At 35.4% G+C, this 27,117-nt stretch overlaps 1 protein-coding gene across 11 annotated transcripts in view; it reads left to right on the forward strand.

Annotated features, from left to right (window-relative positions):
• Positions 1 to 26,688, forward strand: part of mapk10 (mitogen-activated protein kinase 10) — a 92,789-nt gene extending 66,101 nt beyond the window's left edge. For 3 of the 11 annotated variants that reach the window (XM_048165749.1, XM_048165755.1, XM_048165754.1), the window contains exons 9-15: positions 1,425 to 1,496; positions 8,874 to 9,056; positions 11,390 to 11,514; positions 14,042 to 14,065; positions 17,462 to 17,525; positions 17,851 to 17,928; positions 24,689 to 26,688. In XM_048165749.1, the coding sequence (XP_048021706.1) occupies positions 1,425 to 1,496; positions 8,874 to 9,056; positions 11,390 to 11,514; positions 14,042 to 14,065; positions 17,462 to 17,525; positions 17,851 to 17,928; positions 24,689 to 24,831 (689 nt within the window). In that variant the 3' untranslated portion in view covers positions 24,832 to 26,688. Of the gene's footprint in view, positions 1 to 1,424; positions 1,497 to 4,274; positions 4,347 to 8,873; positions 9,057 to 10,854; positions 11,312 to 11,389; positions 11,515 to 14,041; positions 14,066 to 17,461; positions 17,526 to 17,850; positions 17,957 to 24,683 lie in introns of those variants that run through there. The other 8 variants (XM_048165750.1, XM_048165758.1, XM_048165757.1 and 5 more) reach the window with 8 other exon arrangements.
• Positions 26,689 to 27,117: the final 429 nt, after the last annotated feature.

Raw genomic sequence — 27,117 nt, forward strand, 5'->3', positions numbered from 1 at the left:
ATTGTGTATTTAAGCAAGTTTTCATTTTGAAAGTAAATATGGTTATTTTGCATTTTGAATGACTGAACACGAGTGGGAAACTCTGAACTTTCCGAGTTTCTGAATTGGAAGCGTGTTAAAGGTGCCAAAGAGGATGTTTTGTTTTATACATTTTTGCAATATTACTTGAAACTGTCTTTACTAACTGATAAAAGACTATTTATTAGGTGCACTGAAAGGAATAATATTAATATACATCATCTGTGCACGAGGTAGGGCCATAAAAACATCAGCCAATCGTTTACGCGATCATCGCGTAAACAATTGGCCCTCTGGCTTGTCAATCACTGCCGTGACGTTCCTTGGAAGAGACGTGCGTGGCTGCGCGCTCCAGTAACTTTCCACACTCTACAGGCGCCGCATGCAATGTTTTTGTCAGGAGACAGGAGTAACAACTGCAGATTATGAGTTACCTGCGGTGAGTCCGACATAATGAATCCACTAACACGACACAGCGAATGCCGGTGGTAAACACTCGTGTTCCAATAGGAGTGTTTACGAGTTTTGGGAAGCGTTCCTTCGAAGGAGGGGGGTTGTTCTTACGCATGCGCTCATTTCAAAAACTCAGTAACAGTCTTTGGATTCTCAGTCGACGAAAAAATCCTCTCTATCACCTTTAATGAGAAAATATGTAGGATGCAAAGTTTGTATTGATGGTAAATTTGTTTAAATGAATGAAAATGTTTGTTCACAATAAAATAATAGAATATAAAATTAGTCAATTTATAGCACCTTTATAAATTAAAAAGATAAAAAAGCAAAAACACACAGATGCACATTATTCATCAGTTGTAGAAGTACTGGAGAGAAGGTACATCGCCATCTTGCTCCGACTAAAGTAACTTGAACGCACCTGATGTCGTAATTATGACTTTACCACTCATAAATACGAACGTTCCAGGAGGACTTTCAGGAAATTATGTTAAAATTACAATATTTATGTGTTGTTGACACTGAAAAGTATGTGTTAAAATGAGCAGCAGTTTGTGTTTGGGAAAGTTACTTCAGTAGTTAGATTTCTTGCTAACCTGCTTTTAATTTACTGAAATACTAACAGTTTCTCCACTGCTTGAAAACTCATTAATGCACTAAAGACTTAAATATTAGTGTGTATATTTAGAGTTTGAGAGAAATAGAGAGAGGTCAGGCTATGGATTTCCTGCCACAAATGGTCCTCCCTGAGGTTTGTCCCCAACTTCAACTTTGATCTGAGCAGTTGTGGAATAATCGTTTGTCTAATTACATGTGTGGCAGATATAATTAGCGAGAGTGATACAACTCACATAGGTCTTTCTCTCTCCGTCACTGATGACTGTTTTTGCTAACGCTAACCTCTCTTTTTCTTTCCTCTCTCTTTGCTCTCTTTCCTGCTTCTGTGCCTGCAGTGGATATTTGGTCAGTTGGTTGCATCATGGGAGAAATGGTGCGCCACAAAATCCTATTCCCCGGGAGGGATTGTATCCTTCATGAATGGGTCCAAACTGACTTGATTTGACTAGCCAATAATAAATTAAAATCAATTATCGGTGAAAACATCCGTTTTAACAAGCGTAATAATAGCACACACTCACTTATAGTAATTTTACGAGTACTATTTTATGGTTTTCATGGTTTTGTTGTCCACATGAGACTCAACCTGACTGGACCAGTGTTCATCTGTTCAGGCATAACTAATCAACTAAGGCTGTAGTTCTCCTAACCTGCAGGTTTTGCTCAGGTTTTCTTATTTTTAGGTGTAGCTTAAATATCCAAATGCTGTATAAATCTCTTTTTCCACTTTGTGACACTTCTCTCATTCCCTTAAATCCCAGATGAATATTGAAGATTTTGTTCTGCGTTATGATTGGTTAGATCGCCTGTCAATCAAACTCCCGGCTAAGGGTCAATTGTAGAGAGTTAAAACAGTGAACTGTGAACAGTGCTTGTTTTTCTGCTCTCCAAACTGCAATTAAGGTATTGATCCCGTAGACCAAGCTTGGCTTATTTGGGTCTTTTTAAAAACTCATTAACACATGCCTGAATGAACTTCTTTGCTGTGCTGTCTCTTCGATACCTCTTACCTAGTCAGCATCTACAGGGTCTACTTTACCAGAGCCTGACAAGTTTTTAACATTTTCATTTTGGTTGCATTTAAAGAGGACTTATCATGCTCTTTTTCAATGTCTTGATTTTGTTTTTGGGGTGTTCTAGAATAGATTTTTATGCTTGAATGTTCAAAAGAACAAACACATATTTTACAATATAACAGCACCTCACTTTCCAGTCTGTCAGTAACACTCTCTAGGGTGCGTTTCCCGAAGCCAAATATGGTCGCGAGTTCCGTCGTTACCAACACAATTCAACAGAACTTGCAACCATAGTTGGCTAACGATGCTTTTGGGAAACACACCCCTGTTTAGTTCCTGTCTCTATGAAGCTCCTCCTTCTGAAAAGCATAATGTGCTCTGATTGGCCAGCTGGACCAGTGTGTTGTGATTGGTCAGCCGCTTCAAGCATGTTTCAGAAATGTCACGCCACTTACCATAACTGCAAGTTTCAACACACTACTAACACAACTCAACCAGACCTCGCCCCTTTATCTGTGTACACCTTAAGCAGGAATTATTTAAATGAGGAATATTGTGACGTGTTCATTCCCGGAAGAAACTCAAAACTACAATCGAGGTGTTTCAGGGAGTTCAGAAACAGTGCACACTGATATAGAGAATAACTCACTTTGGAGTGACTTTGTGCTTTGTAACTTTGTAGACCTTTTTCATGCTCAACATTACACACTAAAGAAAGTTGAAAATGTAATTTTGAGTCTGATATGCCTCTACGTTTTTGGCCTTGATTTTTTTTCCTGTATCACATTCTGCTAAACTCTTTTAGATTCTTAAAGGATTAGTTCACTTTCAAATAAAATTTTCCTGATAATTTACTCACCCCCATGTCATCCAAGATGTTCATGTCTTTCTTTCTTCAGTCAAAAAGAAATTAAGGTTTTTGATGAAAACACTTACGGAAAAAATGGAACTGGCGCTGTGTTCGTTTTGTAAGTAGAATAGGGAAGGCGTAGGACAAACAGTGTGCGCTTTGCATAACCTGATATTGCTGAGTTCAACATGTTCCTGGGTAAACATTTTTGTTGATCCTGGAACAACATTCAAATCAACCAATCAATCAGATTTGAGGGACAAGTTTACAGATTATGTCAAGTTTAGGCTTAAAATCATGAATTGGTGCTTCTACATCAGTGTTATTCATCTATCATTTCCCTCTGATTTTTGGGCTAACTTATGGGTAGGGTTAGGTTTAGGGGTAGGAATAGGGTTAAGACTAGATTTTCAGACTAGAATGTTGTTCCAGGATCAACAAAATATGTTGACCCAGGAACGCATCTAACTCAGCAATATCAGGACGTGCGTAAGCTTTTTGAAGAATACGAAAGTGCGGTTTTGCCGGAAGCACTTGGAAGGCGATCATTTGTTTATATAAAGCATATACATTTACATTTTTTTTTTTTTAAATGACCGATCGCTTCGCTAAATAAGACCCTTATTTAGATCCTCGTCAGGTATCGTTTAAAGTCCTTTCAAGCTGCACTGAAACTATCATTTTGACCTTCAACCGTTTGGAGGCCATTGAAGTCCACTATAAGGAGAAAAATCCTGGAATGTTTTCATCAAAAACCTTAATTTCTTTTCGACTGAAGAAAGAAAGACACGAACATCTTGGATGACATGGGGGTGAGTAAATTATCAGGAAAATTTTATTTTAAAGTGAACTAATCCTTTAACATAGATGGCTCTAATCTCCTCGTTTAATAATAAATTAGAATATTTAAATCATGAATATGAAAGATTGCTTTATCTCACTGAACCTGAGTGAGTTCATAAGTGAAGTGAGATTTTGAACAAAATGAAGGTATTGATGGATAATCTTTTAAATGTGTCACATGTACTATCCTCAGTCAGTACTCTTTATAAATCTGTTGAGCTGCCTGCCTAGATAGCATTTTAAAGCAACACAAGTGAAAGAGTGTTCCAAAATGTGGATAGCATTTGTGAAAGCATGAATCCAAGCAACAAACTGCATTGAAATCAATTGATTCGAGCATACAAGTTGCTTATGTAGTATTCAAAATCAGGTTTTGGAAAAGACTTATTAAATTAAAATATATAGTATGTGTGTCATTTTATGTGATATATTGAGTGTCTGATAGTATGTTGCATGTGTGTATGTGTGTGGTGTAGTGGACATGTGGTCTGTAGGCTGTATCTTTGGGGAAGTTATAAGAGGAACAGTGCTGTTTCCAGGGACAGATCGTATCCTTCCCTTCTGTCTGTTCTCCACTCTGCTGTCTTCTTTCATATTTTACTTGCCAGATATGACCATATGAATGTGTGTGTGTGTGCGTGTATATACACACACATGCATATTCAAATGTTAATATTCACTATATATATTTAAATGTTATTGTTTGGTGTCTGCTAAGATGTCTTCTGCTCAACAAGGCTGAATTTATTGGATCAAAAATACAGAGAAAACAGTAATATTGTAAATTATTATTATTATAATTTAAAAGAAATGCTTTCTATTTTAACATATATATATATATATATATATATATACACACACAATTGTTGTAGATACTATTGGAAAATTCTTGCTAGACTCCTAGATCACATGAATCTGATAGTAGAAACAAACCTGTTTTTTATTAGACTCACCATTTAACCTGATTTTGGAAGCTATTTGTAGAAAGAAAGCCACCAGGCAGCTGTTATTGTTTGTTTGGCTCCCTTAAACGTGTGATTGCAAGATAGAGGGAGCGAGATACGGGCCTGGCTTTGTGTTTTGGGTGGGCGGGTCGTTCCCTGTTGGATGATGTAATGTGGTCCTCGCTGCCCCGGCCCTTTGAACCAGGACCCCCCTTTGTGGGAATCATGGGAAGCCTCGGGAGCAAAAGCAGTCATGTGACTCCCCAAGGCTAACTGGGCTACCATGACAACATCCATTTCCCCCGTCTGTTGCTAGGCACCCATACAGACGGCTCTTAACGTCTTCAGGATCCATTCACTCTGTTCAGCTCAGACCTATATGCCGTAAACCATTCGCTTAAATGGCACTAATCAAGAGCGTTGAATTCCAGCAGCCTCTCTCTCCATCCCGTTCCTGCCCTAGCTGCCCTAATTTCCCACCGCTGCACTTCTGTGATAATGACACGAATGAAGAGATAATTTTGTAGCAAGGGTGCAGTTCAGATTTATTAAGTAAGAAGTGTTTGAACCGGTCGGTAACATTCAGGTGTTATATACACTACTTTTGAGTAGTCTCTTCTGCTCACCAAGGCAAATCAGCACATTAGAATAATTTATGAAGGTGAAATCATGTGACACTGAAGACTGGAGTAATGATGCTGACAATTCAGCTTTGATCACAGGAATAAATGACATTTTAAAATCTATTCAAATAGACAACAAATTATTTAAATTATAAAACGGTTAGTTCCTGTCCTTGATTCTGATTGGTCATTAGCGTTTTCCTTCAGGTCAGTCCTATGTTCATATTAAAAAATCAGTCTAAATGTCCGATGTATTATCTTGTCCTTTTAACAGTTAAGGGGTTTTCCGTGACTGACAGCGCTAGTCAAAGCATTTGTCAGTTGCGTCTTGTTCTGTGTTCACAACAATTCAGTCTTTTCAATGTAAAAGTCTTTGCTACTGACTGACACACTCATAAAGACAGTCTTTGCCGCCATCTTGTGGCATAAAAATGTAACTTCTGTTGCTCTTCATGGTCAGGGACTATTTTTTTCTGGCGGAAGGAAGGCTTTTAGTGAAAGTTTACTTCATGAAAGTTGCATTGATACATATTTTTGGCTGTAATGATTGTATTGGTAGCCGTTTTATAAAAGCAATAAGGTACTCGAGGCTAGTGCTGTATCATGAATATGTCACGGCTGAAGGGGTTTCATATAATAATTTTTCACACTATTACAATTTTTCAATATTTGTACTGTATTTTTAAACAACCTTGGTGAGCATAAGAGAATGCTTTTAAAGGTGCCCTAGAATCAAAAATTGAATTTACCTCGGCATAGTTGAATAACAAGAGTTCAGTACATGGAAAAGACATACGCTTAGTTTCAAACTCCATTGCTTCCTCCTTCTTATATAAATCTCATTTGTTTAAAAGACCTCCGGAAAACAGGCGAATCTCAACATAACACCGACTGTTACGTAACAGTCGGGATCATTAATATGTATGACCCCAATATTTGCATATGCCAGCTCATGTTCAAGGCATTAGACAAGGGAAGCCAGTATTAACGTCTGGATCTGTGCACAGCTGAAGCATCAGACTAGGTAAGCAAGCAAGGACAACAGCGAAAAATGGCAGATGGAGCAATAATAACTGACATGATCCATGATATTATGATATTTTTAGTGATATTTGTAAATTGTCTTTCTAAATGTTTCGTTAGCATGTTGCTAATGTACTGTTAAATGTGGTTAAAGTTACCATAGTTTTTTACTGTGTTCACAGAGACAAGAGCCGTCGCTATTTTAATTTTTAATTTTGCAGTCTGTATAATTCATAAACACAACTTCATTCTTTGTAAATCTCTCCAACAGTGTAGCATTAGCCCGTTAGCCACAGAGCATAAGCCTCAAACTCATTCAGAATCAAATGTAAACATCCAAATAAATACTATACTCACAGGAATCGATGCATGCATGCAGCATGAATGACGGACATCTTGTAAAGATCCATTTGAGGGTTATATTAGCTGTGTGAACTTTGTTTATGCACTGTATAGTCGAGAGCTCGGGGGGGGGGCAGGAAGCGAGAGATTTAAAGGGGCTGCGCAGCCTGAATCGATGAATAGTTAATGATGCCCCAAAAAATTAGTTAAAAAAATTAATTAAAAAAAATCTATGGGGTATTTTGAGCTGAAACTTCACAGACACATTCAGGGGACACCTTAGACTTATATTACATCTTTTGAAAAGATGTTCTACGGCACCTTTAAAAACATTAGAAAATCATAATTCCAAACTTTTGGTGATGTAAATAAAAATTAAATCATTTAATAAAATATTTGTTACATTATTAACTCATTCATTTATTGCTCATAACAGGGCCGTAACCACCATAGACATTGAGGGGGACAAGTCCCCCCAATAATTAGAAATGGCCAAATCGCCACCCCCCACCCCCCCACCCAATATTTGAAATTCTTGCACTGCTCTGCTGCACTTCATTACAGCACTCTGCATGTTGTTAGGATGACAAAAAGGTTTAAAAGTTAAATTTTTAGTCTGATCTGCCTCAGCGGTCTAAGAATGCTCGTCACTGTCAAACTGATTGAGATGGCCGATCAAATTAAAAAGTAGACAGGGTTTACGTTCTCTTTTTGCTCGTGCACACAGTCTTCACAGCACAGACGGGTGCGTAATTGATAGCTTAACGCCGTTGCGGAGGTTCTATTTTTCTGGTAAAATCACAAAACAAATGCACACAAATGTGTCCCTGCTCTTGATATACTACCCTTGATGGACATCTTTGATTTTAATGAGGGAAAAAAAAAAAAAAAAAAAAACTATGTGAGGGCGGTTTAGAACAAACAACCTTTGATACTGTTAACAAAAATTCTACCACTCGACCACTAGGAAAATCAAATATTCATGGCGGACCTATGTATTTATTCAATAAATTGAAGAATCTCGGAACTAACAATATATTGTATTATGACAATATCACATTAAACACGAGTTCTCAATGTACTATTAAAATTGATTTCTGGACATTGTAATGTTTTTTTTTTTCTACAATTGTTATTGTACATATCTGATATAGCATTGTATTAGCAGCAATTTCGTTCACTTTGTTGTTTCTTTATGCTTTATTAATAAAAAAAAAGGTCCCCCCAATGTTCAAGATATGGTTACGGCCTTGGCTCACAATATTAGGTCAGGCAATCTGATTGGAACTGTTTGGCCATTATGTGATAACATCAACTCAAGCAAAGCAAGTGGTAATAGATCAGGGTCAGAAATGAACAGGGACTTGGGACGAAAAATAACACAGAAATTGACAGAAATGCCACTGAAATTCGAAATGATGGGGTAAAAAATGTCGATAAAAGGTAATACATTTTCAATATAAATATTGAGTTTATGTTAATGAATGGATGATATTGATGCATTTGACATAAAATGATGCCACAGTACTATACAGTATATAGAGCAGATAGGCAGATATAGCAACTTAATGAAAACATTAGTTATCTGAAACTGTTTTTGCCTTCGAAATGAACTCTTACAAGATTTCAGTGAGAGTTCCACCTTATGAGTCTTATCCAAGGGTGCAAATGCATAATGAAAATGACAGTTATAATACTGAGTAATATTGGAATATAAGGTAATATTGGATCTTATGGTGTCAGGAGTTTGTGTTTGACACCTGGTTGGTGTCATCAGTATCAATTTCTCTTATCTCAATTTGGTTTCTTTTCCATTTATGTACTACAAATTCAGGCTTTGTTCACACAGAGAGTCTAAATAGGACCCCTCTGGGTGTTTTAATCTTCACTGATGTAGCTTTTATTATGCTTGGAAGGAAGTTTAATCAAACTTTATTTTATTACCGATGGCATTTTTGGGCTCGCGGCACTTGTTTTTATGTTTGTCTTGTGTAATCATGTTAGAATAACCACATTATGTAGTTATCTTTATTTTATACTCTGTTTAAAAGTGAAATATTATGCTTTATGTAACGCATAAGCAACCTGAAGGGTGAGGAGTGTATACGTAGGTGTTTTTTTCCATGACTCCACCCACATTCAGACATCGACCAATGGAATAAGGTTATAGAGCAGCTCGGCACACCCTCTCCTGAGTTCATGAAGAAACTGCAGCCGACGGTGCGTAACTATGTGGAGAACAGGCCAAAATACGCTGGCCTTACCTTCCCCAAACTCTTCCCTGATTGCCTCTTCCCTGCAGACTCGGAGCACAACAAACTTAAAGGTAAGTGAGAATTTGTGCACATAACATTTACTTTTACTTTAATATATATATATATATATATATATATATATATATATATATATATATATATATATATTCGTTTAATTGTATAGTATACTTAAGCTATTTCTTTGTGAGGTTATCTCAAAAATACACTAGAATACTTAAATAAATAGTCACATGAGGTGAACACTGATATTTCTGTTTGACTCATCTCTCTTTGTATTTGCATGTGTGTTATTTTAATGGTTTGCCTGCAAGAATCAGGCAGCAATTTCCTTCCCATTTGCAAAATTGAGAGACGTTTCATGAAATGTTATCAGAGCTTCTGTTGTTCTTCAGGGGATAACAGAGGAGAATCATCAGCTTTTGATATGGAAATTGCGTGGTGGAGTTTATTCCTGGTGAACAGACATCACAGGCCGATGCTGAATTTTCTACAGTTTTGGAAACAAAGAAGGATATAAGGCACTGCTGTGCTGATTAGACTCTTGTGTATTTGTGATTGTAAATTGTGTGGGTGAGACTAACGGATATGAGTGTGATTCTGAAGCTGCCGTCAGGGACAGCAGCTAAAGGCTCGGTCTGTCACAGTGTGAAGGAGGAGAGGGTTCAACACATACTTAATTCCAGGGCTTGTGGAAACATTGCACTGCACATTTTTGATGACTCACTGATTCAACTCATCAGCCTGTTAGTCGAGGCTCCGTGAACTGTTCTGGGTGTGTGAGATAAGGAAAACATCCAATATGGGCTGTGCTGTGAGCCACTAAGTCCAAAAATAGGAGCCACCTTATTTATTTTATTTTATTTTATTATTTATTTATTTTATTTCTATATTTTATTTTATTACATTTTAATATTTTATTTTATATTTTATTATATTTTATTTTATTTATTTATTTTATCATTTTGTAATTTTGTATCGTCATTTTGTTTTATTTTGTAAAACGACATGACATAAAATAACAAAACAAGACATGAAATAAAATAAAATTAAAAAAATGATAAAATAAAATAATATAAAATAATAAAATATAATAAAATATAACATAATAGAATATAAAACAAAATATATAATAAGATATAATAAAATATAAAAATAAAACAATATAAAAATAAACTAAATAAAATAATAAAATAAAATACATAAAATGAAACTGAAACGCAAACTGAAATCACAAAAAGGCAAAAAGTTAATGCACAAAATTTAACAAACTAAAACAAAATGACATGACAAAATGACGATATTAAATTTTGTTCCTTTTGTGCATTAACTTTTTGTCTATTTGTGATTTCAGTTTGCGTTTCAGTTTCATTTTATGTATTTTATTTTATTTATTTTAGTTTATTTTTATATTTTATTTTATCTTATTATTTTATTTTATCATTTTGTAATTTTATGTAATGTCATTTTATGTCTTGTCATGTTATTTTATGTCATGTCATTTTATATCGCCATTTTGTCGTCATTGTTTTATTTCGTAAAATTTTGTTCCTTTCGTGCATTAACATTTTGTCTGTTTGTGATTTCAGTTTCATTTTATGTATTATTTTATTTTATATTTATTTATTTTATTTTATTTTGTTATGGTATTTCATTATATTTTTGTTTCATTTCATTTCATGTATTTTATTTTATTATGTTACTCTGTTTTGTCATTTTAGTTTTGTTCAGTTTTTTTTTTTTGCCTCTTTCTGTTTCTTTTTGCGTTTCAGTTTTACTTTATAGTCAGCAAACACAATATAAATGTAAAGTTTTTGTCATGTTAATAAAACATTTACATGACAAATTGAGATTGAAAGGCAGAGAGGGGGAGTGAGTCACAGAGAGTGAGAGTCAGCCATACAGATCTGCAGAAACCAGTGTCGGCCATTTTGAAGCGGTCCAGCTGGTGGCAGAGAGAAGGGAGAGATGGGATGATGCTGTGAGAGGAGAGAGAAAGGGTCTGACTTTACCCAGCTATTTATAGAGCAAGAAAGTGAGGGAATCAGAGAGCATACAGAGGTGGAGAGGAAGAGAGGGAAGGTGAGAGCATGAGGAAAGAAGAGCAGGAAAAGAGATTGTGATGTTTTCAGTGCCCTTGCCAAGGAACAAACAGAAATAGAGGATGAAATATAAAGATTGTGGCGTCTGATTTGTGAGATGTTTGCACTGCATTCCTCAAACATCTGAAATCAACAATAACTATGTTTACTTGCTTAATACATTTCTCTGCTCTAATGCTAATACTATATATAACATTAGCTTTATAAAAATGATACGCTTCTGTGAAATGCCCTCATTTTAATGATGTGAACATTTCTAAGCTCAGTTGTCATGTGTTTTACAGCCAGTCAGGCCAGAGACCTGCTGTCTAAGATGTTGATCATTGATCCTGCTAAGCGGATATCAGTGGACGAGGCCCTGCAGCACCCCTACATCAATGTGTGGTACGACCCGGCCGAGGTGGAGGCAGTGAGTATAGCTCTCCCTAATTCTCTCAGCACTATCGATTAGTGCGCCTGGGGCCATCTGTCACCTGTTTATTTGGATTTGGCAGCCTCTCAGCTGTGTCCACACTACTGCTAGCTAATTAAAGACTGGCCACAGCTTTTATATACTCAGGCCTGTGCTAAAGTTTGGCCATATTCAGGATTTTGATTCATTCAGTCATGGTTGGACCACTGTGACCAGTCATGATATCCTCCATCACTCACAACTGATTGGATGGGACTGAAAGTTTTATTTAATTTTTAAATTATTTTATTGTTTATTGTTATACTATGCACAACACTATAAATAGGTACAAATCGACACGATATATTGTAAGACATATTCAGTCTAAATTTTCAGGACAAAGAAAATGTATGAAACGATTTTAAATTTTTATTCAGATAATAAATTTCATTTATTTTCATTCACTCACACATTTACTCACTCATTCTTTCATTCACTGACTCATGAATTTGTTCACTAATTCACTCATTCATGCATCCACTCATTAATTCGTTCACTCATTCATTCATTTTAATTCACTCACACTGATTTACTCATTCACTCACTTTCAATGATTCTTTTATTCACTCATTCATTCATTCATTCATTCACTGACTCATTAATTCGTTCACTCATTCATTCATCCACTCATTCATTCATTTTAATTCACTCAAACTGATTTACTCATTCACTCACTTTCAATGATTCTTTTATTCACTCATTCATTCATTCATTCATTCATTCATTCACTGACTCATTAATTTGTTCACTCATTCATTCATCCACTCATTCATTCATTTTAATTCACTCAAACTGATTTACTCATTCACTCACTTTCAATGATTCTTTTATTCACTCATTCATTCATTCATTCATTCACTGACTCATTAATTCGTTCACTCATTCATTCATTTTAATTCACTCACATTCATTTACTCATTCATTTACTCATTTACTCATCCATCCAAACATTCATTCATTTTCATTCATTCACTGACTCATTAATTCATTCACTAATTTATTTACTCTTTCATTCACTCATTCATTCATTCATTCACTCATTTTCATTCACTTACACTCATTTACTCATTCACTCATTCATTCACTGATTCATTCACTCACTTGCTCATTCATTCATTCATTCATTCACTGACTCATTAATTCGTTCACAAATTCATTCACTCATTCATCCTCTTATTCATTCATTTTCATTCACTCACACTCATTTACTCATTCATCCAAACATTCATTCATTTTCATTCATTCACTGACACATTAATTCATTCCCTCATTCATTCATCCATTCATTTTCATTCACTCACACTCATTTACTCATTCACTCACTCATTCATTCACTGATTCGTTCACTCATTCATTCACTGACTCATTAATTCATTCACTAATTAATTAACTCATTCATTGACTCATTCATTAATTCTCTCATTCATTCACTCACAATTTTTTTCATTCATTCATTCATTCATTCATTCACTCATTATTGAATTTAATAATTTCTTTACTCACCCACTCATTCACTCACATTATTATATATTTTTTATTATTAATCAAATATTATAAATTAAACTCACTACATTAGGTTATACCAACAAAAATATTTTAACAATTGCATGCATGTATGAAATATCAAACTGCAATAATTAATGAGATTTTTATATTTTTATTTATTTAAAAAAAAGACATTTAATAATGGATTGATTTAATTTTATTGATTTATTTTAATGTTTTAATTGTTTTTGTGTGCTGAAAAAATTATTCAGGCTAAAACAATGTAATTTTAGTCAAATAATCAATAATATTGATCATCATTTGGATCATTTGGCTTTGATGAAAATTAAATTATATAATATTATATTATATTATATTATATTATATTATATTATATTATATTATATTATATTATATTATATTTATACAGATCATACAGATCCTCACTCAGTAGTTTTAGATTATTAGCTAGGTTTACCATGTTGCATTTGTTGAGTTTGTAAATGTTGATGGTTGATTCTGGGGACCTTCATCAGTTTGAGAGGACACAAGAAAGGAGTAAAAATAACAGAAGGTTGTCCTGTTCTTTGATGAAGATTTCTAAACATTCAATAAGCATTTGACTGATTCTATTCACACGTCCCCTTTTGACAAACAGCCTATTCTTATCTAAAGTGCGCTTCTGAACTGTTTCAAAGGGGTTTCAATGACGCAGCGAGTCTGGTTTTCTTGTTTTAGAGAGTACAGAACACATAGTAAAAGCTAAAGAGACACATTTTTAATGAAATACTAGCTCACATTTATTCTGTATAGCTGTTAGCAGATGCCATTTTATGTGAACGTACATTTTCTGTTGATCAAACTATGAAAGGAAAATACTACTATGGTAGCACTATGATAGAAAATCTGACATAGTTTGTTTTAATAACCCATGAAGCATCGTTATGATTAGTGTGATTCTTTTCTCCTTCTCTCTGGTGTTTCTCTTTCTCTGATGAAGGCCAGGAATCAGCAGATATCTATGGTAAATAAAGACCATTCCACACCTAGGAAACCTCCTCATCTCAAATCACTCACACACCGATCTCTTTGTAACAAACATTGATGCAAAAACAGGAAAAAAATTTGCAGTGTGTAGGGTGTGAATATCTGTGTGTATTTGTGTGTGTCTGTATTGTGTACTAATCTTGTAGAATGCAGCAAAGAGATTTTTAGAATAGAATAGAATAGAATGCCGAAGAACCTTCCCACAATTCTGGTTGGTGGTCAAATGCAAGACTCTAGATCCTTAAATATTGGTAAATCATGATCAAACCCTAATTATTCATTTTTACAATGACGTATAACAATATGACATCATTAAGGTCAACCAGTTAACAAATGCCTCCCAATCACACTGAACAAACAGAACTCACTTTTAGACTATATCTACACTAATCTGGATCCATTCGAAAATGGCGTTTTCATTTCAAAATGCTCTCCGTCCAAAAGTTTCTTGTCCACACTGAAATGTCGGAAGACACTTAAATCATCCAACTGCACATGCGTAAAATGTAATAAAAGCTTACTGAGATGATACCAAGAGACCAGACATAAAAAAGTTCTCACGCTATTCTTCTGGTGCAAACATTTTATTAGCAAAATATCTCACACCGCTGTCAATCATGACATTACAACCCATTTTTATACCATTAAATAACTAACTAAAACCAAACTTGTTGGAAAACAAACACTTGAACATATGTGAACGTGATGAGGACTACCTAAAATGACAGAGGCCATCTTTGGGAAAAAAAATTGTGTAAAGTGTAATTGGATTTTTAGTTTGGCTCAAATCCTATTCGATTACATGGAGAGGGCGGGGTCTATAACCTATACTGCAGCCAGCCACCAGGGGGCGATTGAAATGTTTTGGCTTCACTTTATAGGATTTATTAGAATTTGATGTTTTGCCATGATTTTATTATTTTTAAATCGAGAAATTGCGGTTTTAAATAAAAATGTTAGCAAACCTTACAATTTGACTATACATGTTGACAATTCAGCAATGATAACAGTTAAAGGGATAGTTCACCCAAAAATGAAAATTTTGTCATCGTTTACTCACCCTCAAGTTGTTCCAAACCTGCATAAATTTCTTTGTTCTGTTGAACACAAATGAAGATATTTTGAGGAACGTTTGTAACTAGGCTGCTTTGGGGCATCACTGACTTCCATAGTAGAAAAAAAAAATACTATGGAAGTCAATGGTGCCCCAAAACAGTTCAGTTTCCCACATTCTTCAAAATATCTTCCTTTGTGTTCAACAGAACAAAGAAATTTGTACAGGTTTGGAACAACCTGAGGGTGAGTAAATTTTAATTTTTGGGTGAACTATCCCTTTAAGACAAGAAATTGATCCGACAACATGATGGTTCGCCTGATTAACCGTTCTCGTGTGACGCTCTATGAACATAGAACACATCACTAGTCTTAAGCGGCTGTTCACTCAGAAATGCGTTATGCGTTAAAAAAAAAAGAGACACAGCTTTTTTTAAAAAAAAGTTATTAGATGTGAGTTAAACTTTTTTTTTTTACATTTCATGGGTGAGATGCTGCAAAAGACATGAGTGCAACAGCCAAACACGTCCGCCAAACATAAAAACAATTGGAAAAATAGCACAGTGGAATGCAAAAACCTGTAAAGAACTACTACTGTATGTTTGATATTTCATGTTTGCATGATGGTGACAGGCTGAAAACTGTTCTTTTCTGTTTTGCAAAGCATTTGCTGTTAATAATAGTAGATAAGTTTGTAAAATATTTGCCTTTACATGTCATACAGATTTTCTGGAAAAATATTTAACATAAGTCATTTGTTTTACACTTACACCATGGTGATCACTTAAGGTGTGTTGCACTTGGAATAGAACTTTTTTTAAACAGATTTCTAATAAAGAGAATGTTATTTTTTTAAGTTTACTAGTTAAACATTAAAAAAAATCTAAATCATGAATCGGTCAATCGTTCCGAATTTTTTTTTTTTTTGCCATATCGCCGAGCCCTAGTATAAACAAATATGCGTCACATGACTAAACGTGTCATTGTTTTCAAATTCCTCCGTTTTTACAGTCCACACTACAACACGAAAACAGCATTTTCAAATTGATCCATTTGGGAGAGTATCTTCAAAAAGCTCAGTTTTCGCAGAACAAAAATGCCATCTCAGTGTGGATGGAAGGCCAAAACAGAGAAAAAGATGCATTTTTTTTAATGTATCTGGATTAGTGTAGACAGAGAAATATTTACTTAGTGTAAAGGCGTTAAAATAACAGGTAACACTTTATTTTACAGTGCCGTAGTTACACGTTACTACATGCACTTACAATAGTAATAGTAAATTATGCATAATTACAAGTAACGAACACTAAACCAAACTCTAACCCTAACTGTACTTATTTGAGTAATTACAATGTAACTACGGCACTGTAAAATAAAGTGTAACCAAATAACTCACCTGTGGGTTTTGTGAAATAAATATACAACTAATACACTGTAAATTAATTATGCAGGTTATTGTGTGTTAAGGAACCTCGTTTTCCCATAATGATCCTTTCACTGCCATTTAATCACTCTCTTTCTCTTTGTATCTTTCTTCGACTCTCTGGCTTGTCACAAAACCTAGTGAGCTGCCTACCTAGACAGCATTTTTGGCATCAACACTGGAGCATTTGAAATGAATCACATGTGGATGCCCAAAAAAATGCTCAGTTTGAATATTTAAATGCCCGAAAATGCTGCTGAGGATTGATTTGATCGTCAATGTATCCATGATGCCCCAAAATGCAGTCTAGTTAGGCTGCTAACTAGGTTCTGAAACACAGCCTCTCTCATGTCTCTGTCTTAATCCTAAACCTGCAGACTTTTCTCTGATTTTCTGTCCTACTAATGGTGGTGTTTGGTCCTTATTTACTAAGTTCTTACTCTTGAACATGTCAGCTGCATGTGCAAATGGTGGTAACACTTTACATTACAGTGTTCATGTTATTTTTTGTGCAAAAATTATTAATTACAATAAAGACATGTCATTTACTCAATATATTATAATATGAACACAATAATGTAACATATTAACTCTGATGTTTTAACATTACAAATCTGGCCCTCATACTGTTTTCTGATCAAGATCTATGCAAGATGAACATCATTACATCAAATAAGTGACTCCGCAGGAGCAGATGTGCTATATTTAGACATTATTAAACACTAAATATAAGTACATATACTGCCTGATGAATAAAGCATGAGATTTGATTCTTTTTAACTGTAAGAAGATTGTCTTTATGATTAAAGACAAGCAATGATAGACATAAGACACTCAATGTTTATGATAATGCTGGGGTAACGATTAAATGTGTTCCTCTTTCTCTCTCTGTCTCAGCCTCCTCCACAGATCTATGATAAGCAGCTAGATGAGAGGGAACACTCGATTGATGAATGGAAAGGTAGGCTTATATGGAGCTATCTGCATGTAGACATGACATAACGCATGACCCACAGACAGATGAAGAAATGCACACGGTTGTTTTTTTAATCATGGCCGCCACTTGTTTTTATACTGAGCCAATTAGTTTCTATCCTCAGATGCTAAATTAGCCATTTTTAGCATCTGAGAATAGGAACTAGGATAATAATCTACAAGTAATTGTTCATTTTCTCCTTGTCTTGTTTTTTGTTGGTTTCTTATAAACCAAGTGTGATTTTGAGCTCATTAGCTCTAAACGTGTTCATCTCTCTCTTTTTCTCCACCTGTGTTTCTCTCTGGCTCAGAGCTCATTTATAAAGAGGTGATGAACTTCGAGGAGAGAACAAAGAATGGTGTGGTGAAGGGACAGCCCTCTCCCTCAGGTACTCTCTGTGCATAAGCTATGCTTCTGTAAGTCAATTTAAAGTGATTTCAGCTGTTTATGAGAAACCCTCCCATTGTGACTGCTCCATTTGTCCCTGTCCCCCTCTCATCTCGTCCGTGTGACTCAAATAAAACACATCTTGAGTGTGATTACGTGCTAGTTTTTCATTATGTTGGTAATCTGTAATTTTGACAGTGTTGTCTGTTGTAGTCTTTGCTGAAATTAATAAAAGGTGCTGTAAGCGATTTCAGCCACTACCGCTATTCTTTGACTTGAACAAATGCTGCGTTCACACCATGTCGTAATAATCGTAATTACGAGGTGACTACACATGACGTTCTATTCGGAGCTGTTTGCATCCTCGGACTCAGAATTATGCTCTACTATGGCTGTTGGAAGTCAAGTTGGAGTGCTTAGAAAATTCCCAGTTTACAAGTTGTAATTATGAGTTCTATGAGGATGTGATTGCTTTTTACAAGCCGTAATCTTGTAATTAAGATAATTATGTCATAAAACCCCGCCCCCAAAGAGATGGCAACTGGTTTTTGATTGGCTAAAAAACACGGGCCTCTCCCAGAGTTTTGGGTTGAGACTGTAGTGAATTAGGAGATCTATTTCAGTTTATCAGATTGTAGGGACATTTTATTTGTGGTATACACCAAAAAATCTTACAGCATCTTTAAGAAATCACTTAATAACACTGTATTTAATTTAGCCTATTTTTCACTTGAAGAGTTACAATTGATCCTTCGCTAAGCCCCGCCTTAAAATGTTACTGACCAATCCAGCCCCCCATTTTCTCAGGCAAGTTTCATCTCGTTTACAGTTCGTACATAATTATGCAAATCAATATTCTGATCATTTTTGTCAAGCACATTTTAGCAATTCCAAGCCACATCAATCTTAATAACTACTATTAATTTTGTATATAATCATTTATAAGTTATATATAATTATTAACGAGGGCTGGAAGTGAAAAACAGACTTATATTCAGATGTGCATAATTATTAAGCAGGTTTTCTTTTACAGATAAATTGTGCCAAAAAAGAGTTTTATTTCACATGGAAAAGTCAGAAATGATTTAATGCCCATGAGAAGGATGCAATACTAATGCACTTGCATAATAATTATGCACACACTGTAGAGTATAATGTAAGTCAATGGAGGATCTGTGAGCTTGGATAAACTTATACACAGTTCTATCAATTGAAAATATCCACAATATACCACTTTATGAGCATATTTTAAATTCCATGAAGCTTGCTTGGTTAGCAACTATAACCAAGGGGCAGAGCTTAGCAAAGGAAACATTTTGTGTGTGTTTTTTGTTTCTCCTTTGGACCATATAAATGCTACATGAATGTAAAAATATCCAAGTAATGGTATCATTTTAACAAAAAAATAAGCAAATGAATGCTTGAGTTTAAAACATTGCTAAAATTTTAGGAACCGGCCTGGATTAACTTTTAAAAATGTATCTGTATCTGATTTTATATTGTATTGTATATTTGCCACTGTATATGTATACATGTTTCATAATTAAGGTTGGAGTCCATGATGTCTGATATTAAAAACATAGTTCATTCAACACTGAAATATTTCTAGGATTAAGTTCGCATTAAGAATAAGCTAATTCACTCAATGAACAGGCATTTTCTTAAAGGTTTGTGGGATGTGGAGTCATCAGCAGCCTGCAGTGTCTCTGTTTGACCTGTAGAGGGCAGCACATGTATGTGTGTGTTTGCATTGGTGCGGTGTTGCATGTCTGCAGTCCTGCAGCACTGAGAAGGTGACAGACAGTGACACGAGCTGAAGTTCTTCCTGTTCACTGTCATTTCATTCACTTGTTAACATCCGATCATGTCAGTGATCAATTGGTTTCTAGCTGCTTGTGTTTTGTGATATTGCTGGGAGGTTTGAATTCATTTTGCATGAGTTGTCCATCTTTTTCTGGCCTCATTTTCTCTCTCTCTCTCTCTCTCAGTCCGTCTCCCCCTTTGTAATTAAGTGCTTGTGCTGAAGAAAGCAGTCGCAATGCAGCTCCGTATTTCACAGCAGTGTGGGTTAGTGTGTTGAGTCGCGTGTGTAGAAAATCACATATTCAGTTCAATTGTATAGCACTTTTCATGAACACACATTTATGATTTTAAAGAAACTTTACAAATTCCCACATATGTGGTTTATAAGTGTAATTATTGAGTGTGTTTTATGAAAAAGTATTATTTGCATTTTTCTGACAGGTACATGGTGGGTTATTTCCAACATACATTGATCACATGCCCATAAACAAGCTGAAATCTTTTGACGAATGAGAATTCTTGAAGACTCGTGTTTATAGATGTCCTGCACCTGCAGTGGACTGTTGTTGATGTGGCGTCCTGTACTAAACAGTGATTCAGTGTGTTTAGTTAAAGCCACAGAACTGTACTGGGGTTGAAAATCGATGCTGGATATAAATCCTCATTCCCTTCCTGCTTTATTAAGGGTCTGGGAGTCAGAGATGCTGCGCTTTAAGAAGCTCCATCCTGCAGTATAAACCCGAGATTTATGGTGGTCTCTCTGGGACGCCCCTTAAGGTGTCCTTTGTGGGAGATGACTGGAGGATTCTGTTAAGTGAGATCAGAGCGATGTAGCTGAACGTCTATTTTTCCACCCAAACAGTCACTGAAATCGCATGTTTGGGATATACATGTCATGATGCCGTTTACTGTGATGGGCGCTAGTACACTGTAAAAAAAAAAAAAAAAAAAAAAAAAAAAGTTCTATTGTCAAATCATCTTAGATAATGAACGTGGTTCAGATGACATAATATTTTAAGTTTCTGTTGATTAAACCTATCGCCTTCATTGTATTAACTCAAATTTTTAATTTCAATGAACTCAAAATTTTAAGGTGACCAGGTAACTTATTTTTTTTTAAGTTAAACTAACAATTCTTTTTTACAGTGTATGAATTGTGGGTAAAGAAAAACCAGGTCAATCTAAAAAGAGGAGTTGAAAGGCAGAACTTTTGAGATCGAGGAAATGGTCATGAGATATGCAGAAAACCAGTGAAGACAATCTGTACACTGAAAAAAAGTGTGCTGAATTTACATGATTTAATAGTGTACATTGGTCCCACATGAATCAATTAAGTTATACAAATATAATTTGTTAATGTAACTTCAACATGAGGAAATTAAGTAATTTTTAAGTGACCCAATTAAGCAGTCTCAAAGTGAATTTTGTAAGGTTCATTGATTCATTCTTTTAAAACATCCAATATGTTCTTTCGTTTAATTCAATTCCATGTGTTACATGATTGATCCATTAGATTGGACTAGATAGTCATCAGCCTATTAGCTAACAATGGTCCACACACTAACACGTAAAATGCTAGCTTTCATCGCAAAGCTAAAACTGAATATGATGCACCAGGCCTCAGCCTAATGATAACCCAGTGAAATTTAAAACATTCTAATAATTGCAATATGTGAACACTGAACACTATTAAACACTATCAAGCATCCCCCGTTTTCATCTTACTGCAAAACATAAATAACATCAAATTTTTAAACATTTTCTCTCTTTATCCAGCCATATGCAATGCATGATGGGAACTAACAAGCACCGCCCATTTTCAGTTAATGGAACAAAATTCATTCATGTAATCCCAACACAAATGGATTAAGTAAACTTCAATACTAGATATATTTACGTGAATTAAACACAATGAAATTAAGTTAGGACAAAATGTGTAGGAATTGTGTTGCTTTAGCTCATTTTAATTAAGTAAATTGAACAAGCAGCAAAAATAATATTTTTCAGTGTGTTACGTGTGTGTCGCCTGCGAGCAAGAGCAATAAGTTGCTGGCTGCAGTTCACTTAATGGCCACCAGTGTTGCTAATAACAAGGGTTTCTGAATTCTACATACAGCCCCTTTAAGGCCCCGATCTTTTGCCGCTCAGATTGCACTCGCAACGCGCGAATACGCTGCAGGCTTACTCTCGCTCGAATCCAAGGTAAATCACCATCACTATCATCAGTGTTGCTAATTGCTTTCAGTTGAAAGTAGCTAAAACTAGTCAATTTTGACTGTTTCGAACTAAACTGGCAGTGTGAAAGCCCCTTCAAACAGACGAAATGAGTCAGAGAAGAGCTCTGTGTGAAAGAAGGCAGAGCCTCAGCGCACACGCCTACTATGTTATCGCCACGGACCAATGGTAGTGCGAAGGTGTTTTTTACAGCTTTTTCCTAAGAGTTCGCTTTGGCAAGCCAAAATATTTGAAATAATTGAAATATTACTACATTTTGAAATATATAAAAAATGAAAACAGATATTTCTGATTTTAAAGAAATGCAGCTTTGTTGAACAGAGAATTATGGGCAATGTAAGGAGGTTTTCCCCAGTCTTCTATAGTGTTTGTGGAAAAATTCTTGTTTGTCTGTGCCGTGAGGCTCACTGATGCTCTCAGTGTGATGTGACATGTAACTAGCTATCACATTTTGCTGGTCTGGCACGATTCTATAGAGCGAAAGAGAGAGAGAGGCTGAAAGAGAGACAGTAACCATAAAGCTGACAGCAATAAAAACCCCTTGCTGAGCCAATGTCACCCACCCTCTTCATTTTTTCTTCTCATTTTAAAGGGTAGCTTCTGCTTTCATCATTTATCATATTGCCATTATTTTTTCACCTTAACCGCTGGTTCCAGCTCCACTCTGCAGTCACGTTTCAAAATTGCATGTTTGAAATGTTAATCTCAAACGAGGATGTGGGCAGTGTAGTATAAAGTTATTATAAATCATGTTCACAGCACTGAATGGGCATTAAAGAGCTGCCTTCTATTAAAAAGAAAGATGTAGCCCGTCAATCAAGTAAATTAGCTTGTAATGTTATCGTAGAAAGCCGTTTAAGGGGTTATTTGCATTTGATTTTTATCAAAAAGCAATCTTCTTGCCTGTTATTGGAATGGGCAGAGCTCCTGTGCTGAAACAGATTTGGTGAAGGATTCAAGGATTTCTGGGTTGTGGATTTATAGGGCAGCCAGTGCAACTCTCAGACCTGATGATGAAAAAAAGGGACAATTTGTCCTTTTTGCAGAAGCCTGTATTTATTTCTTCTTGTAGAGCGTTAGCACCACCTAGTGGCATAACTCATATTTCATTTTTTTTTTGTCCTTTTTATTACAAGCATGTAGAATGATTGTGTAACTAGTGATTTACTCATGTTTGGGATGTGAACCTAACTAATGCTTCACAGTTTCTGCCGCATAATTAATATTATAATCATGTAGCTGTCTACTTTTCTAAGTTATGATATATATATATATATATATATATATATATATATATATATATATATATATATTAGAATATTTAGAATGACTTTAAGTACATTAAATTAAATTATTTAAATAAATTATTTTTATACATTTAGTTTAAAGTAATATGCACACATAAATTTTAGAATACATTTAATAATGAAGTTACTTTAAGTAACTTAAAATGAATTTAAGTTACCTTAAATAAAAACTTTTACTACAGAGTAATATTTCATAGAGATAGAGGTGTGTATTAAAGAGAGGGAGATGTGTGTAAAAAAAAAAAAAAAAAATATATATATATATATATATATATATATATATATATATATTCTTTAATAATTAAATTAAAGGATTAATTCACCCAAAAATGAAAATTCTGTCATTTATTACTCAACTTCATGCCGTTCCACACCCGTAAGACCTTCATTCATCTTCGGAACGCAAATTAAGATATTTTAGTTGAAATCCGATGGCTCAGTGAGGCCTGCATAGGGAGTAATGACACTTCCTCTCTCAAGATCCATAAAGGTACTAAAAACATATTTAAATCGGTTCATGTGAGTACAGTGGTTCAATATTAATATTATAAAGCGATGAGAATATTTTTGGAGCGCCAAAAAAAAAACCAAAATAACGACTTATTTAGTGATGGCCGATTTCAAAACACTGCTTCAGGAAGATCCGGAGCGTTATGAATCAGCGTATCGAATCATGATTCGGATCGCGTGTCAAACTGCCAAACTGCTGAAATCATGTGACTTTGGCGCTCCGAACAGCAGATTCGACACAAAAGATTCATTACGGCCATCACTTTATAAGTCGTCTTGAGAGAGGAAGTGTCCATTGCTCCCTATGCAGGCTTCACTGAGCCATCGGATTTCAACTAAAATATCTTAATTTGTGTTCTGAAAATGAACGAAGGTCTTACAGGTGTGGAACGACACGAGGGTGAGTAATTAATGACAGAATTTTCATTTTTGGGTGAATTAACCCTTTAAATAATTTAAATAAAACCTTTTAATACATGTAGTTTAGAGTAATATTTAATAGAGAGAGAGAGATGTGTATATATGTGCGTGTCTCTACTCTAATTTTTGGTATAAAAAGACAAAGTAAATATTTATATCTTAAGAAAATAATATAGTAAAAAATAAAGTAAAAATAGTTTATAGTCACATTCTGTTCTTAGGGTTCAGGATGGTCATCTGTTAGCATTTGTACAAAAATGTGGCTCAACATCCTACAATATCACCTCAGAGCTGACTCAGTCCATGGACTCCACCCTTAAAGACCCCACTTTCATCCCTGTGGGTTATTTGTACACGTTTTGTTGTTATTGTACTTTTTGATATTTGATCTTCTGCTTGTAGTATCTATTAGCCCTGTAGAGGGCACTGTGGCTGCTCTACTTTTTTCGTTGTAACCGTTTTTCCCCGTTACTTCCCTTAGCGCAGGTGCAGCCATGAACAGCAGCGAGAGCCTCCCCCCCTCCTCCTCCGTCAACGACATCTCCTCCATGTCCACCGACCAGACCTTGGCCTCCGATACCGACAGCAGCCTGGAGACCTCCGCCGGACCGCTGGGGTGCTGCAGGTGACTAACCGCCTGCCTGCGCAACCCCATGTTCTTCAGAAGGTGAACGGCCACCGCAACCCCGACCGAGTACAAATCCACAAACCTCTGAAAAAAATGTAATTAACGAAATAAAAAAATTAGTTAATATATGCGTAAAATAATGAGTAAATGATGACAAAGTATGCATTTTCATTCAAAGAAACGTCTGAATATGTATATTTATGAATCTTCACTAGTTGCTTTGCTTTTAATCCCCTCATATGGCATCCAAAAAAAAAAAACGAGACGTCAAAAAAAGAAAAGAAAAGAGAAAAAAAGGGCCTAATTGGGCATCTCTGTAAAGTGTACATTGACTGGCTGATATCTATTACCTTGCGATTTTCTGTGCTTCAGTCGATGTGGCAGGGTGGGCTTTTATTTTAAAGAGCACTGTACTATATTCGATCAGATGATTTTATTTTGCTTGTGCCGAAACTCCCAACTGGTTTCGGATGGGCTGGTGTGTCTATGTGCGACTCCTCGTAAGGTAAAATACTAATATGTACAATGGCGCCCCCTATCTTTTGTATATATGTAATTGTGTACAGTTGTGAGGTCTTCTCAGAGTGGGACTGACGGCCAGTAGAGGGAGTATTTGCACACCTTGCCACATTACAGCTAATCACCCGTTTCCCTTTGCCTGTAGTCTTGCATGGTCAGAGAAAAAAGTAATTAAGCTAATTATAACATATACAAATATAGATAACCGTGTTTATATAACATTTAAGGAGCTAACGGGTGAATGTGGGCGTATCTGTCACTTGACAGGAATTGAGGCTGCTTTAAAGGAAGCCATTGGGGGGTACAAGCACGGTTGCTGTCATTTTCCGACTTTCAACAGCCCTTCCTTCGTGTTTGTGAAACTCGCCCTCTCTGCGACAGCCTTGCATGCTTCAACTTCACCTTTGAAAGGTGTGTGTCTAACTAAGTCGAGAGCATGCACCTCATCTTCACTTTTTGTTCCTTGTTCACATCCACGCAAACTAAATCTCATCTCGAAACTCATATTTTTGTGTTGTCTGAAGGGAATCAACGTGCTTACTACCTAAATTTCACAGCTGGAGTTTATTATTAAACCTGTTTATTGTCGGATTTGGGAAGTGCCTTTGAAATAATGCAGTTTCCTCCTCAAAAACACGAGTACAGTAAACGCGACGGCTCTGGTAGAGGTGTTCCAGGTGATGTCGGATGTGTCAGGTCTGTTTACCCAATCCCACAATCCCCTATTCATATAGATTTAGAGATCTGGCTCTTGTATCCAAGTGTGATTTAAAGTCACTGTATGTTAAAGAAAAAAAGGCACCTGGACAAAAATCTGTTATAAGCCCCAGATCTGAGAACTACAGTGGCCTCAAACAGTATTTGGGCATTTACATCACACTAAAAGTCAGTTCTCCTCAAGTTTACACAGGTGTAGTTCATCACATTAAACTATGAACATGTTCCACTAACGTTTGACACCCCAAAGTGTTCATTTTTACATATTAGGTTGATCTTTGTTTGAAAAAAAAATGCCACTAATATTTTGTTATATGCATTTTTTATGTCTAAAATGTCCATATACGCTTAGGGGCCACTGTTTGTTCCAATGTAACCCTCACCCCCCCCCTCACATTTAATTGTTCCATTTTTAAAAAGACGATTAATGTAGTTTAAATTTTCAAACACACATGGCTGATGTTTTTAGTACTACTAGGTAAAGTTTAGCTTCATTGAATATACATTATGAAGTACACAGTAAATTGAACATATAATATTTAAGTTGTACGGTTTTGTTTTGTACCTGTATTTGTCCAATTTGATCCGTGTACTAAACATTTTAATAAAGGGATGAAATACACATGATTTTTTGGTTTGTTTATGTAACAAAGCTCTCATTTTCTAACTCATTCTCACTCAGAAACACTCTTTTTGTGGATAAAATTTAATTATTATTAATTAGCCTAAGTATTTTTAATAACACATTTATATGGCATTGCATGTTAATGTTTATCTGATTCTGCTTAGAGGTACACTATGTATATATTTTGACTGTCTAGCGGTTAAAAAACAAAACTGAATGCATTTTTGCGGAAAAATTGTATTATTTTGGTTGTGCTTCGGCTTTGCGTGACTGTGTGGATGAATATGGTTATCATACTGCTCTCAAAACATTCACTACTATATAGAGATATAACCAGTTTAGACTGAAAGGATCTTAAGCTGAAGAAGTTACTGTAGCCATACCCATTAATAGACACGGAACTTCCTTGAAAATAAAATCCAGCAC

The sequence above is a fragment of the Megalobrama amblycephala genome, linkage group LG18 (genome assembly GCF_018812025.1).
Source record: "Megalobrama amblycephala isolate DHTTF-2021 linkage group LG18, ASM1881202v1, whole genome shotgun sequence".
NCBI lineage: Eukaryota > Metazoa > Chordata > Actinopteri > Cypriniformes > Xenocyprididae > Megalobrama > Megalobrama amblycephala.